This window comes from Cricetulus griseus, chromosome 8 (assembly GCF_003668045.3).
Source record: "Cricetulus griseus strain 17A/GY chromosome 8, alternate assembly CriGri-PICRH-1.0, whole genome shotgun sequence".
Classification (NCBI taxonomy): Eukaryota; Metazoa; Chordata; class Mammalia; order Rodentia; family Cricetidae; genus Cricetulus; species Cricetulus griseus.
In genome coordinates this window covers 7,019,245-7,034,190 of record NC_048601.1, presented here as the reverse complement: position 1 = coordinate 7,034,190, position 14,946 = coordinate 7,019,245, and the positions used below count along the sequence as shown (strand labels likewise).

The following is a 14,946-nucleotide window of genomic DNA, read 5'->3' as shown; positions in this document are numbered from 1 at the left end:
TGAATACTGTGTTCCAGCCTTGTCTTGGTGGCCAACCCAATATTTAGTCATCAGAACTCAAAGAGTAACTGTCTCAGGTCTGTCAGCCATCAGAACTCTATGAATGACTAACTGTCTCAGGTCTGTCAGCCATCAGGACTCTATGAATGACTAACTGCCCCAGGTCTGTCAGCCATCAGGACTCTATGAACGACTGTCCCAGGGATGCCAGTCATCAGGGCTCTATGAATGACTGTCCCAGGGATGCCAGTCATCAGGACTCTATGAATGACTGTCCCAGGGATGCCAGTCATCAGAACTCAGAGCGACTGTCTTAAGGCTGTCAGTCATAGAGCAACTTACTCAGGGCTGTCAATCAGTCATCAGAACTCAGAGTGACTGCCTCAGTGTCATCCTGCAGTCATGATTCCGATGGGCACTGGTTTCCTTCTGGAGTCATGAACTGCACCTTAGGCACCATGAGGGAAGAGTTATTCCTTCGGATGGAGTTGCTTCTCCTCATGGAGTTGTTCCTTCTCATGGAGTTGCGCTTCCTCAGAGAATTCTGGTGTGACAGTTCACTCTTTTGGAGGGTCTGAATCAGGATAGAAGGCTTCTCATCCAGCTCCCGGGCACTGCATCTTGGGGCCGCCACCTTCACAGTATTACCAAATTTGGAATAGTCCACAGAGTAAACTCCCTCCTCCTCGGTCACAATCGACACGAAGCGGTGTCCCCACTGGATCTCCTCAGCAATGTAGGAGGTCCGCGCTTGTGTGGTGATGCCAGTGGTTTCCACCACACCCTCCAGAATCACTATGACCTCCAAGTCTTGATTGACAAGGTCAGTTGCCGAGATATCATACAGGGGGCTGCGCTTGTCAATCACATGGCAGATGATCAGAGGCGCCACTAGGAAGATGTTATTGCTCTCAATGGGATTGTCCACCGGGATGTCCAGCTGGTGAATAGGGACCACCTCCCCTTCCGGCGTCGTCGTTTTCTTGACTACCTGGATGCGCACTGAGGCACTGATGATCATGCTCTTCCTCAGGTCACCCACCCGGAACATGAAGCACAGCTTGCCATTGCGGACCGCGATCACAGCATGGCGGCTGAAAATCAGAGTCTCTGCCCTTCTGTGGGCTTGAGCCGTTTTCATGAAGATGCAGCCCAACATGACCGCATTGATGATCAGACCCACGATGTTCTGTAGAATCAAAACCGTGATGGCCAGAGGGCATTCCTCAGTCATCATTCTCCCTCCAAATCCGATGGTCACTTGAACCTCAATGGAGAATAGGAAGGCAGAAGTGAACGACCTGCGGGAATGATAACAAAAATAATGCCAGGTCAAAGTGCACATGGTGCGAGCAGCCTAGGGGGAGCTCTGCTCTCCTCTACAGCCCAGTAAAGTCATTCTGGAAAGACTAATTCTAGGTACAAGCAAGCATCCTCTCCCCCGCCCTTCCTCCTTTCCATTCCCCATCCCCCTGCATCGGTCGTCCGTGTCCATGCCACACACCCCCCCCACACCCCCCCCCCCCCCCCCCACCCCCCCCCCGTCCCCCTTCTGTTTGAACCTATGTATGTAGCTCCAGATTTGGGGATACAATTTCACTAATATTTCATAGATCATATGCCATGAGAAGACATTAAATAAATAAACAAATAAATAAATAAATAAATTTGTAGATATATTCCATTTTCACCAAAGCCCAACTTACTTTGTAAAATTTTATATCGGTAGGTGTTTCTTATTTATCACCTACTTGTGCCTAAGAGATTTGAGTCATATGGAAGGTTCTGAGCAATGAGTGAATTTTTTATTATTTATAACTAACTAACTTATAAAATTATAGTCATTATCCTGTGATTCATTGTTCTGTTTACACAATTTAAGACAGTGCTAAGATATAGTATAAAATGTACCACCCCACAAGCATTAATATTTTAATAAGGAGAATGGTTTTTCCATTTAGAGGAAGAGCAGTTTCTCATTGATTAGCTCCTTTTGTTTGCTAAGTGACCCAGAGAATGTTTTAAAAGAGTTTCAGGTGCCAATCTGTAAATGGGTAAATCAAGACTATGTCTATGAAATGATGCCCTCCCTCCCTGAGTCCTGTTAGTTTTGGCTTGGTGTCCTCAAAGAGTCGAGGGGAAGGTGCCAACAGGTGTCAGGATTTGCTTGGGGACTTTTTTTGTGTGTGTGTGGCTTCATGTCTTCTCCCCATCTTAGTGAAAGGACAAGGGTTTGGTGGTTCTCATGGACCCGAGTCTCTCAGAAAGACTCCTGAGCAATTCTGCTTAACCTCTGGCTGAAAAGCATCATACTTGGTTATTAGCAAATTATTCACTTGGCTGCACACCCAGTACTGGTGTGGCTTCTTCACACCCCCTATTCCTACCACTCACCCCAATTTCAAACTTCTCTAATTTCATAGAAAAAGAGAAACCATAAATGAGCAGGCTGTTAAAATAGTGTCTATGAGTGCAAGGCACAATAATGGACAAAACGTTTGGACTTTGAGCACTCGTGAGTCCATAAACATCCATCAGCTGTTAAGCAGAATCAGAAGCACGGCTGAAAGGGTTTGTGCAAAACTATAAAAACCGACATCTGCCCTACCTGCACACGGGGGATGTGTGGCATGGTCTGAAAATACTACAGATAGCAGGAATGGGTTCCACAGGAGGACACAGCACACAGATATAGCACTGAGCTTTAATACTGCTTTTATAGGTTAGAGAAGAGCCCAGTGAGGGATTTCCCTCTCCAATGTCTGTTCATGGTTCATGGGCTGTATTTTCATAAGGTTTATTTTAAAACAAAATTTAATTTCTCTATCCAGTGTAAGATTCTACTTTTTTCTGGACACCTGTCATGCTAAACAGTCTCAACAGAAAAAAGCATTTAGGAGAGACAGAGCTGGAGGCAGGGTGTGTATCAGCTAAATAGTAAGGAGAAAAATAACATAGTTTCTATTTCCTGATTCAGGTTAGAAAGTCATCTGCACCAGAGCAAAGCAAGTCTCCCTAAAATGAGAGCGATCAAGGGATGTTTGGAACACGGCCCTGAGAAGAGTTGCTACCAAATTTGATAGCTTGGCTGGCACTGAATTTGTGAAAGGAATGGAAATTCAAATAATCAGAATTATTACCCATCTTTTAAGTTCTCTAGGAAGAGGATAAAGCTTTCAATAGTGCTAAGGAGTGGAATCCAAACGCTGGCACTGTTACAGTGATAAAATCAACTTGGCTTCATTGTAATTTTGACACCATTTCTCATGGCTCAATGCCAGAAAGGAATGTGTCTAGGAAATAAACATTCTTCAGAATCTCTTCTTTGAAAAAAACGAGAAGCAACTTTTAGAAATCAGTGAACAGTTTAAAATTCTCTTTATAGAAAGAATAATCTCTTTTGATTATATACATTTAAATTTGCTAAGTGATTTCTTTCCATACATAGTGACAATATGTATGAGTAACATTAGTGTATTTTTTTTTCCAGGTTGTCATGATCATTTCTCTCACTTCCCTTTGTCAGTATCTCTTGCCTGTTTACTGGAACCTTGTGTGATTGTAACACTCTTAGCAGCCAGATCAATGCCAGTAAGTCACTAAGAAACACCGGATTACAGTAACATATTAACTTCAAATGCTTTACACACAGGACTTTGCTCTCTGCATCCCTAGCCCTCTGCCCACGGGACTTCTTATCCACATTGTCACTGAGGCAAGCTTGAGAAAAGAAAATTCTACCTGCCCAGTGGAGCATTACTCTCTCCCCAAATCTGAGCTGGGATCTCTGTGTGGTCTAAGGTGACCTCCCAGTGATGCGCTGGCCTGGCCAATGGGAAGAATGGGCAAGGCTGTGCTTTCAGTCTCTCATCCTGCTTTTACAGGATCTCAGGGCCACCAAAAGTCCCCTTCTTAACCATTTCCTGCCTGGATTACGCTTCTTCAGTTTCTCTGCCTGTTGAATTATGTGAATTTGGAACCTGATTCAGAAAATACCCTGGAAAATTTTCCAGTGTTACCACTGTTTTTATCTAGTGAACATTTTTGCAATGGATATAAATCATATCTCTGTCCAACGAAACAGATTAAGAAAATATTTGCCCCACTGCAATGTTCTTGGATCTCATGGAAATACCAAAGGAGAGACATGGAAATCAGATGCACTTTGGCTGTCTTTGAGGTGTCCCTAAATGCTGAAGTCAAATTTATGTAGCCCAGAAGCTGGCTTGTTCCTGTCCTGTGGGAGTTTTGGAAGGGGAGACTTCAATATGTGCTTGTTGCTACTCAACCCCTTCGGTGAAAACTTGAACCAAATTTCACTAAAAACGTCTCTTCTGAACTTTCAAATCTAAAGCAATGTATCAGATATGCTAAAAAAAAATCTTGAAGAAGAAGGGCTTACATTTAGTTCAATTATTTTATTTTTAGCATATTTTAAAATCAAGGACAGTTCACATAAAACTCGCTCTCCTATTTGCACAATACTTTTGGTTGACTGGAGATGTTTTACTGGTGCACACTGGACATCAGCTTCGTGATGAAAATGAGCTGTGGTTTGAGGAGTCAGGAATCCTTTGCACCCGTCCAAGGTAAACACCAAGAAGCAGTCCCACATTCTCAGAGACTCAGCCATGAAACTACATTTATGAAGACTTTGGTGTGCTAGCCTCCACCATACCCCCCAAATTTGCTTTTGTTTTTGTTTCTGAACCGTCCAATGAAAACCCTCTATTTCACAATCAACTACGTGAAAGAGCTGTTTATTTCTACATAGCTGGCAACCCCTGCCTCGCCGCATTTGCATCTCATCCTTACCTGACGTTGGTCACACAGACAGTGGACTCCAGGCCACTCTTCTCCATGGCGCTTTTCTCCATGTAAGCATAGATGTCCCCGTGGGCGAAGGCCACCAGCCACCACATGATAGCGAAGAGCAACCAGCTGCAGAGGAAGGACATGGTGAAGATGACCAGGGTGTGACGCCACTTCAGGTCGACCAAGGTGGTGAAGATGTCCTGCAGGAAACGCCCCTGTTCGCGGATGTTCTTGTGAGCCAGGTTGCAGGCTCCGCTCTTGGCAATGAAGCGGGCTTTGGGGAGGCGGTCGCGGATGCGCGGTTTGCGCAGGTTCTCGGCGGCGATGCGAGCCAGCACATACTCCTCGGGGATGATGCTCTTCCTGGCCAACATCTTCCTGTCACCATAGCCGGTCTATGCACCTGCCCGACCCTGAGGCTCCTTTCCACCACGCGCGACCTCCTATACCAGAGAAACGCTTATTAAAAACTGTCAACTTCATTTCCTCGCCTCGGGTCCTTGTACATAGGGATGCTGTTTCACACACACACGGAGTGGCGTGCGAAATTGAGGCTGTGGTCAACAATACGAAAAAGAACCTAGCTTGTGTCTGAAGTCTGAGAGCCTAGAGAAAACTTTTGATCGGAACCAGAGGAGTTATCCTCACCCCCACCGCCCACCACCCCCCAGAACACTCTTGCCTCACATACGCAAATCTTTAAGAGTATTCTCTGCAAATACAGGCTTGAAAAGAATTCTGTGATTCACCGCAGCATCTCGGGATTAGGGCAAGGATAGGGGCACACGCCTCCGTCAAGGAAGAAAATTAAAGCCAGCTGGGTTCACCATCCACTTGCTAATTAAGTAAAGTAGCAAGGTTAAAAGTAAAGAAAGGTGGAATTATTTATTTTTAGTAGCAGCGAAGGAATTGCTTCCTGCTCCTTAAGAAAAGGTTGAGCATAATTGACAAGGTACCCAGCGATGCGCGTTCGAACTTGAAGCTTTAAGTTTGAAGGGTTTACGAGATGCATTTTAAGAAGCAGCCTAGCCTCCTCCCCCCTCTCTATGTACCTATCACACTACACACTGAAAACTAATTGGCGACACAAGGACCAGACGCACAGCAGAGGGTTGCGATGGCGTTCCAGGGCGTGAGCCTGGCTGGGTGCACTTGGGCTGTAGCCTTTGAAGTCAGGGCTGCGACTGGCTTTCCCCTAGTCCTCCCGGGAGAAGCTATCGATGCAACTTACAGACTCAGGGCAGCGCGAGCTGCGGCGAGAGCTCCGCGCACCCCAGGGCGCACGGCGGGAGGGTCCCTGGCTCTCACATCCCGGGAGCAGGGGCCGCCACAGCGCGAGGGACAGATCCGGGGGATGCTGGTCCTCCAGAACTGAGTTAAGACTCTAGAAGGTGCGATCCACAGTGCACGCGGGGAGGAGGGCGGGAGGACGAGGGATGGGTTTGCCCCCTCCCCCCAACTGCTGCCGGGCTCCGGGAGGGCGGGGGAGGAGTTGGGGGTAGAGATGCTGGGGGTTGTGCTCTGCTAGCTCCTCAGTCGCCTAGTTGGGGCCAGACCTCCGAGCGAGCCGGGGAAGGTGGAGGCAGAGGCCAGTCTGGGGGAGGCAGGGAGCGGGCCAGGAGGGAGGGACCACCGGGGGAGGAGGCACCCGCCAAGCCAGCTCCGTTCTCAGTAGCCGGGACTCTGCTGCCGGTCTGACACACACGTCTTTAAAAGGCTAACTGCTCAGAGAACTTTCTGAGTCCAAGTTCACTGACGCAAAGAGGTTTTAATTTATTATTTTTTAATTGTAACTTTGGGAGATCACTAGGTTGCTTCAGATTGAATAAAACCAGATGGAGAGGGTTTAGGTGTTCTGGGTGGGGTGAGGTGGAGTGGGGTGGGGCGGGGTCCCTTCCCTGAGCGCACAGATCTATCACTTTAGAAGACTGGGGGGGGGGCGGGAGAGGGCTGAAATTCTTTCTAATAAACTACTCCACCAGTTAAGACCGGTTTTCGGGAACTTGAACAGACACACACACACACACACACACACACACACACACACACACACACACACACACACACGGAAGAAAGGAAGGAAGGAAGGAAGGAAGGAAGGAAGGAAGGAAGGAAGAAAAAGAAAGGAAAGAAGAAAGAAAGGAAAGAAGAAAGAAAGGAAAGAAGAAAGGAGAGAGAGAGAGAGAGAGAGAGAGAGAGAGAGAGAGAGAGAGAGAGAGAGGCTAAAAACCCCATCAGTGATCTCTTCCAATAAAGAAAGTTTACCATCGATGGGCAGGAGGGCAGCCTAGGACCACATCTGCCATCAAGGCACAGTGAGTGCCTGGGTTTCTGACTTGTGAACACCCCACCCCCAGCACCCCACCCCGGCCTGTCTAGATTGTCTGCGGGTTCTACAGTAAATGTCTTCCTATAGCTTCTGAGAAGGAGCCAGGAGGGACACATTGGCTTTCTCCTGCAGGCCAAGCCTCTGTTTTTGGCGTTTGTGTTAATGGAAACTTTAATTCTTGGAAATTTTACGTGTTTTCCCAGTCTTGGGGGTCGAGAGTATATGAAGTATAAACAACATGCTCATTTACTAGAAAGACCTAAAATTAGTCCTTAATGAAGGAAAATTATGAGTTCTCCCTTTTTCCATTGTGCGTAGATCTGCTTAACCCCTTGAGGGCTGGAGGGCCTGTCCCATCAGTGGCCGTTCCTTCTGCTGTGACCCGAAAGCAACCATGTGGATGTCATTTGAGCACTGAAATGCCATCTCCAGTGCAGCTTGCCATGCAGTTTGCTGTCCATTAACATCAGAAACATTGGATAGTTTTTCCCCAGAAGACAGGGGATCATGTATTCCAAGCTGGCCTCAAACTCGCTGTGTTGACCTATGATGACCTTGACTTCAGATTCTCCCTATACCTTCCAAGTGCTGGGGTCACAGGTCCACACCATCATGCCTGTTTTTTTTTGTTGTTGTTGTTTTGTTTTTCAAAGACAAAGTACTCTACCAAGTGAGGTACACCACTACTCCTCTTTCCTTAAGTGGTTTTATTGTCCTTTGAGACAGGATTTCACCGTGTAACCCAGGCGAGCTTGTAATTCATTATATACCCTAGACAGGTCTGAAATTCAAGGCAATACTCCTGCCTCAACCTCTTGAGTGTAGGTGGAGTTTCTTTATGTCTTGGCAGCTGCCCCCAAATAATCACAAAGGGGCATAGTATTAATTATAAATACTCGGCTGATAGCTCAGGCTTGTTACTAGCTAACTTGTAGAACTTAAATTAACCCATTTATATTAATCTGCATTCTGCCACATGGGGTTACTTCTCTCATTTTGCACCTCTTGTTTCTTCTTTGTATTGTTCTCACTGTTGACTCTGCCCTTCTCCTCCCCAGTGTCCTTAGTCTGGTTCTTCCACTTAACATACTCTGTCCAGCTATTGGCCAGTCAGCTTCTTTATTAAACCAATCACAGAGACATATATTCAGTGTAAAGGAATATTCCACAACTGAGTGCTAAGATTAAAGAATCAATGTACCACGCCTGGTATTAAGCATCTAATATGTATTTATATAGCTAGGAATATATAAATATATGTCACTGTTTCTTTTCTTAAGATACAGACGGTGGTAATAGAGGGGTTGTGAAATTGATAAGATTTGACACAATCGAGGGTGTGATTAAAATAGGAAAGGAGGTAAGAGCACTGGCTGCTCTTCCAGAGGACTCGGGTTCAATTCCCAGCACACACATGGTAGCTCACAACCAACTGTAACTCCAGTTCCAGGAGATTCAATATCCACTTCTCAACTCTGTAGGTACCAGGAACATACCTAATTCCTAGACATACATGCAGGCAAAACACCATACACATAAAATAAATAATAAAAAATTAAAATGTTAAATAGAGGGAAATATCAGAAGGTGCCATAGGAATTCTGTGCAAAGCAGTGAAGACTGGGACACCAGGGGAACGTTCTTGGATTGTTTGGTACCCAACCTAGTCTTTGAAAAACTAGATCTATTTGGAGTATATTGAAAGTCAGGAAAAAGACACTCCACAGGCATGTAGACAGTCGTTAAATGTGGGCAAGAGCCCTTGCATAGCAGAAATTAATCTAGCCAGCAGCCAGGAAGCAGAGAGAGAATTTCTAGAGAGGTTTAGCAGAGGAAGGAAGGCTTGTTTGGAGCACGGGCAATATCCCACCAGTTGGGGTTCTAGACTGAGCGAGGAAAAGAGAAAGGAGAAAGTGAGCTGAGCACCAGCATCCACCTGTTCTGCAGGGTGGCCAGCTGCCTCTCACGCCTGCCGCCACGCCCACCCTGCCATGATGGACTGTATCTCCTAAACCGTAAGCCCAACACGGTGCTCCTGCAGGTATTTCATCCCAGCCCCAGGAGAAGGAACAATTGTAAGGGGTTCCTGAAGTTCTTACTCTCCAAAGAAATAAAGCTCGTCAGGTGCTTGCAGGCAAGGGAGGGTGAAAAAGACATCTTCATAGCAACCTGCCTGTTGCTATGACTACCAAGTGAAGGTTGATGGGGCCCTGGAGATGACTTCTGAGTTGGAGGGCGGGGTCTTTGTGTCTGATGACTTTGCCTTTGACTTGACTTCGGCGTTTGGAAAATCTTCTGATGACAGTCAGAGCATTTGCATCAATAGTCAGGATGGTGCTCGATCTATTTTCTCAGTGAGCTGCTTTATTTGTCCTCATCTAAACCACTTGGGGACGCATTGCTTTGGAATCAGCTTAATAAAACATTACATAAACCAGTAATCAAAACATCATGCTACAAACTCACTTTCAGAGTGTTATCATCAATCCGAGAATGTCTACACAGTATCTGCTTCAGTGCATCCAGAAAACCTTCCTTTTAAAGCTAGGTGTGTATGTACACACACACGATCAATATTTCTCTTCTTTTACTTTAGCCATTCATCTTGTCAAGGGGAATCACCAGAATTGCAAATGAAAAGGATTTACATGTGGTCAACTCACTTATACCAACCCGGGAGAGAGTGTGTCAGAAAGCCATGAGGGGACTGGTTAAAAACAACCAATACCCGTTTTAATTGCATCTAGGTGGATAAAATAAATGCTTTGCTCTGGAGGGGGTGGGAAGGGAAGAAACTGTAGTCTATGAAGCACAAAAGAAATAGATTATATAATTATGAAACATAAAGGTTTATGAGCAATCAATCAGGGCTTGGGGAGACAGTTCAATCAGTACATGTTGGCCTAGTATGTAAGAGGACCAGAGTCCAAGCTCCAGAAAGTTTGCTGTGATGGCCCATTTCTAGTCTTAGCACTAGGGAGACAGTACAGATTTCCAAAGATGTCCTTCTCTATCCTGGGCTTTCAAACCCAGTGACTCATGCAATGCCTGGAAAGAGAACCTGACATTTCCCAGAACTCCTTGGTGAGTGGCTGCTTATCACCACCTTTCAAAAAATGCCAGCCGCAGAAGGGACTACAACAGTTGAAGGACTTAAAAGGACTTGTAGCTTTGAGCCCAAGGAAGCCAGGGGTTTTCTTTTCTACAATTAAAGCAGGGGTTTTACTTCAGGTAGAGATTATCTGAGCCTAAAAGGTTTTCTTGGGGTCAGGTTGTTTTAGTTTGCTTTCTGTTGTTGTGGTTGAGAAGTTGCAGGAGGGCTACTGATTAAGTTCACAGAGCCTTGGGGGTGAGGAAGCTCTGTGATTCAGGTGGTGTTGGGAATATAGCTGGGGGGGGGGGGGCGGAGCACTTGCCTAACATGCATGAAGAGCTGGGTTCAATTCCCAGCTCTGAAAAAACAAAACAAGAAACGGTGTTTAGAAACCAATTCTGTCATCTCCTTGGTTGGTGGCTTTGAGCAAGACTTTTAGTCACCTGCTTTGTTTCCTTTTTGGTAAAATAGAGACACTAAGCTCCACCTCTCAGAGTTGAGTGCACAGAGGGCTGAGAAGTGACCAGGACATCTGTAACATGGTATTACCAAAAAATAATCACAGCATTTACAAAATCTATGTTTTATTTGGTATGTTTTAAATTTTTAATATATATTTTAACTTTTGTTCCACTGTTTGCAATATAAATTATTATTATTATTATTATTATTATTATTATTATTATTATCAGCAGTTTTAACCAATGATAAATAATAATGGAGGTGATGAGTATGGCTTTCTGCTTATGACATTAATAAACTCTTCCAGAGCAAAGAACTTGCATGTCACTCATTTTGACACAGTGTATCTTATGCTCTTTTAGTTGCTAATCAGAGATGCAGAGTGAATTAAATTATGCCAAGTGCACATGTTTAAGTGACGCCTCTTTTGACAAGTTAATACCGTGATTTAAATGACCAGATTAAAAATGTTGAGCTATTTTTACACTCCTGAGATTGAGTCCATTTTCTATGATGAACTGTTACTTTATTTAATATGTTGGATTTTGTTTTCTAAACGATTGATCTTGACTTTTGAATCTATGCGCGATTAGGCTGTATTAACACTTCTAATTGACCCTCCCTGGCTTTGGGTACCAGTCTTAAGTGAAAGGTTCAGGCATTATGCTGGCCTGCCCCGGGTACCTGGCAGAATGCACTCAGGCAGTACTCTGGTCAGCCCAGGGTTCCATCGGTACTAAGTCTGCACGCAGGTGTAAAGGATGCCTTTAAAAGACAGATCTCCGCCCACTTTGTTCTCCTACTCTCTCGCTGGCCCTCTTACCTTCCTCTTACCCTCTCTCTGCCTCTCCCTCTCCCTCTCCCGCCCTGTAATAAAATGGTTAATGTACTCTTTATGGTTCATGGTCCATTGCGCTGGTTTCATCTCCCGCCTTCTAATTTTAAACTTAAACAAAACAACAACATTGAGTCTTTGTAGAGCTAATGAGCCTTCCTTCTCTGTGGGTTAGAAGAAGGAGAACAGAATCAGCCACTTACTGGAAGTTTACAAGAATTTTGATATCACCTACGTGCATGCATGTGTGTGTGTGTGTGTGTGTGTGTGTGTGTGCGCGTGTGTGTGTGTGTGTGTGTGTGTGTGCGCGTGCGTGGATAGGAGGCCTCGAATGCTGCTCCTCAGCTGCTGCCCACCTTCTCTTGAGATAAGATCTCTCACTGGAACTGGTAAAAGAGGCTGAGCTGGCTGCCAGGGAGCCTCATGGATTCGCCCTCTTCACCTCCCCAGCACTGGCTTGGTTGGCTTATTTCTGGACAAAGCCCCTGGCTGGTCCGGAATTCACTGTTAGAATTCACAGGCTGGCTTCAGAGTCACAGAGAGCAGCCGGCTTCTGCCTCCTGCATGCACACCTACCTCATCCCAGCATATGCCGTTCTCGCATGTGTGTGACCTCTGGCCTCCAAGGGCATCTGTACTCATGTCAGCACGTGAATGTACACACACACACAGAGAGAGAGAGAGAGAGAGAGAGAGAGAGAGAGAGAGAGAGAGAGAGAGAGAGAGAAGAGAGAGGAGATACAACTAAAAATAAATATTTAGCCAAAAAAAGAACCTGTCTACTCAACTATGCAGCTCCACACAGAGGCGGCCATGTGATCCATGTCACATCCTTAACAATTTGCCTCTGCTAGGCTGTAACCCCACCTGCCTGAGCTTAGCTTCTCGGTTCCTCTGTTTGCTTTACCTGTTGAGCTGTGTGCATGTGGAATCCCAAATAAGCTAAAAAAACATATTTAGCTCTGGTAGAACCTTCCAGGTCTCTAAATTGGCTGTACCATTTATCGTCTTTCACTGGTATCTGATGTTCTACCCTGGCCATGTCATGTTGTCAGCCAGTTTCTTGGAAGGAAGTTCTTTTTCCTTGGTTTCCCCGATGAAACATCCTGAGCACATTATTATAAACACATTAACAAATACACACACTTTAAAATTTCTCATAGATTATTATGTTTGCTAACTCTTGTGTTAACATTCTCAGCTGTTTTTATATATTTTTTGTTAATTCTTTGAGAATGTCATACATGGTATTTTCACCCCTCTTCTCTAACTCCTCCAAGGTCTACTCCTCCTTCCCATACTCACCCAACTTTGTGTCCTCATTTTTATTTGGTTGTTTCTTTCTTAAAAAAAAAAAAAAAGGCAATGGAATCCAGTTAGTGCTACCTATATACCTTGGGTGTGTGGACATCTACTGGATCTACCAGGAGCCATGACCTACCACAAGCTGTATTCTTGAAGAAAACTAACTTTCTCTCTTCCAGAAGCTACCAATTACCAAATGCCATCTCAGCTAGAGGTTCGACTGGCACCCACGTCTCCCTCTTGAAGCTGGTATTTTGGCTGACTTGCACATAGCACAGTTCTTGTGCACTCTGTCAAACAACTGTGGCTTTATATATGCAAATGCCAATTGTGTCTGGAAAACACAATTAACATACTGTTACGTGTGTTCCCCTCAGGGTCCTCCTTGTTACCTAGCTTCTCTGGAGCTGTGGACTTTAGTTATCCTTTGCTTTGTTTCTAATAGTCATTTATGAGTGAATACATACCATGTTTGTCTTTCTGAGTCTGTGTGACCTCACTCAGGATGTTTTTTTTTTTTTCTAGTTCCATCCATTTGCCTGAAAATTTCATGAGGTCATCATTTTTTACCACTGAGTAGTACTCCATTGTGTAAATGCACCACATTTTCCTTATCCAATCTTTGGTTGAGGGGTATCTAGGCTGTTTCTAGGTTCTGGGTATTACAAATAACGTTGCTACAAACATTGTAGAGCAAATGTCCTTATGGCATGATTAAGCATCCTTTGGGTAAAATGCTCAAGAGTGGAGAAATTTGTAGAGACAGCTGAACCAAGCTCGTGGAAACTCATGAACTCTAGATCTACAACTGTGGAGACTCCAGGGGACTATACTAGGCCCACAATATGTGGGAGACAGTTGTGAAGCTTGGACTATCAGAGAGGCCCCTAGCAGTAGGACCACAATACAAACCTGGTACATGAGCTAGCTTGTTGGAGCCCATTCCCTATGGTGGGATGCCATGCTCAGCCTTAATGCAAGGGAGAGAGAGTGGGCCCTGCCCCAACCTATTGTGTCAGACTGTGTTGACTCCTCATGGGAACCCTTACATGTGAGGAGGGGTGAACTGCGGGTGGGCTAGGGGGAGTTGAGGGGGTGGGATGAGGTGAAGAGGTGGGAGGGAAAACTGTGGTTGGAATGTAAAATGAAATAAAAAATGGAAAAAATAAAAAGGCAAAAAAAGAGAGAAAAATACTGTTACAGTTAAAAAATCATTCTAGTTTGTTAATTTTCTCAAACAGTTTAATTTTGAGTACGTGATGCTTTTATTCTTTTTAATTCCATAAGAAATGTACACTTTACTGTAACACAGTGATACTGTAGTCCTTACCAAAACCTCAGGGGTATTCATATTATGAGCTGTGATTATATAATTTCTCATCTTGAATATATGATTTCACCATTGCAGAATTAGGATATCAATTTATTATTGTTATTATTTGTTTATTTATTTATTTATTATTGGTTTTTCAAAACAGGGTGTCTCTGTGTAGCCCTGGCTATCCTGGAACTCACTCTATAGACGAGGCTGGCCTCGAACTCAGTTCCACCTGCCTCTGCCTCCCGAGTGCTGGGATTAAAGTCATGTACCACCACTGTATGGTTATAAATTTATTTTTAAAGAGAAATTGATCCCGTGATTTAAGAAAGGTAAGATGTGTCCGTAAGATGCGGTGAAGTCTCATTACTAATCTTTCATACTGGAGCATGTTTTCCAATCATGTTGTCATTTTGTCATCACTTGTGGCGAATGAAGCTCAGTTAAGAAAGGAAACAGGTTGCCACATGCTTGAGATTTCCTTTTTTTGCAAATGAAGAAACAGGAATGTAGACTTAACTGACAAATGCTGGCCTGCATTTCCACTCAGCGATGGGAGCTCAATATTATATAACCCAGTCTTCTGATTCCCTCGAGTTCCCTGTCAGTACTATGGCAGAGAGAGTCACATAGTTATTTTTTACTGTGTACCACATATAAGATAAATTAGCTAACTCACAGGTCGAGTCTTCAGTCAATCCCGCGGTTAAGAGTATAGTCTTCAAGTCAGCTTGCTGGAATTTGCCTCTCAGTTCCACTAAAGCTTGGGCAAGCTGGCTTCTCTGACT

The 14,946-nt window shown here is 44.6% G+C and overlaps 1 protein-coding gene across 1 annotated transcript; it reads right to left on the bottom strand.

Annotated features, from left to right (window-relative positions):
* Nucleotides 1-400: 400 nt before the first annotated feature.
* On the bottom strand, nt 401-5,189 carry Kcnj8 (potassium inwardly rectifying channel subfamily J member 8). The gene is made up of 2 exons (XM_035448404.1): nt 4,816-5,189; nt 401-1,301 (listed from the first exon to the last, which is right to left on the bottom strand). Exons 1-2 carry the CDS (start codon nt 5,187-5,189, stop codon nt 401-403), a joined length of 1,275 nt encoding a protein of 424 aa, XP_035304295.1.
* Nucleotides 5,190-14,946: the final 9,757 nt, after the last annotated feature.

Coding starts and splice junctions, on each gene's coding strand:
- Kcnj8 (XM_035448404.1), bottom strand. CDS start 5,189: ATGTTGGCCAGGAAGAGCATCATCCCCGAGGAGTATGTGCTGGCTCGC. Junction 1,302..4,815: donor GTCTGTGTGACCAACGTCAG/GTAAGGATGAGA, acceptor TCATTCCCGCAG/GTCGTTCACTTCTGCCTTCC.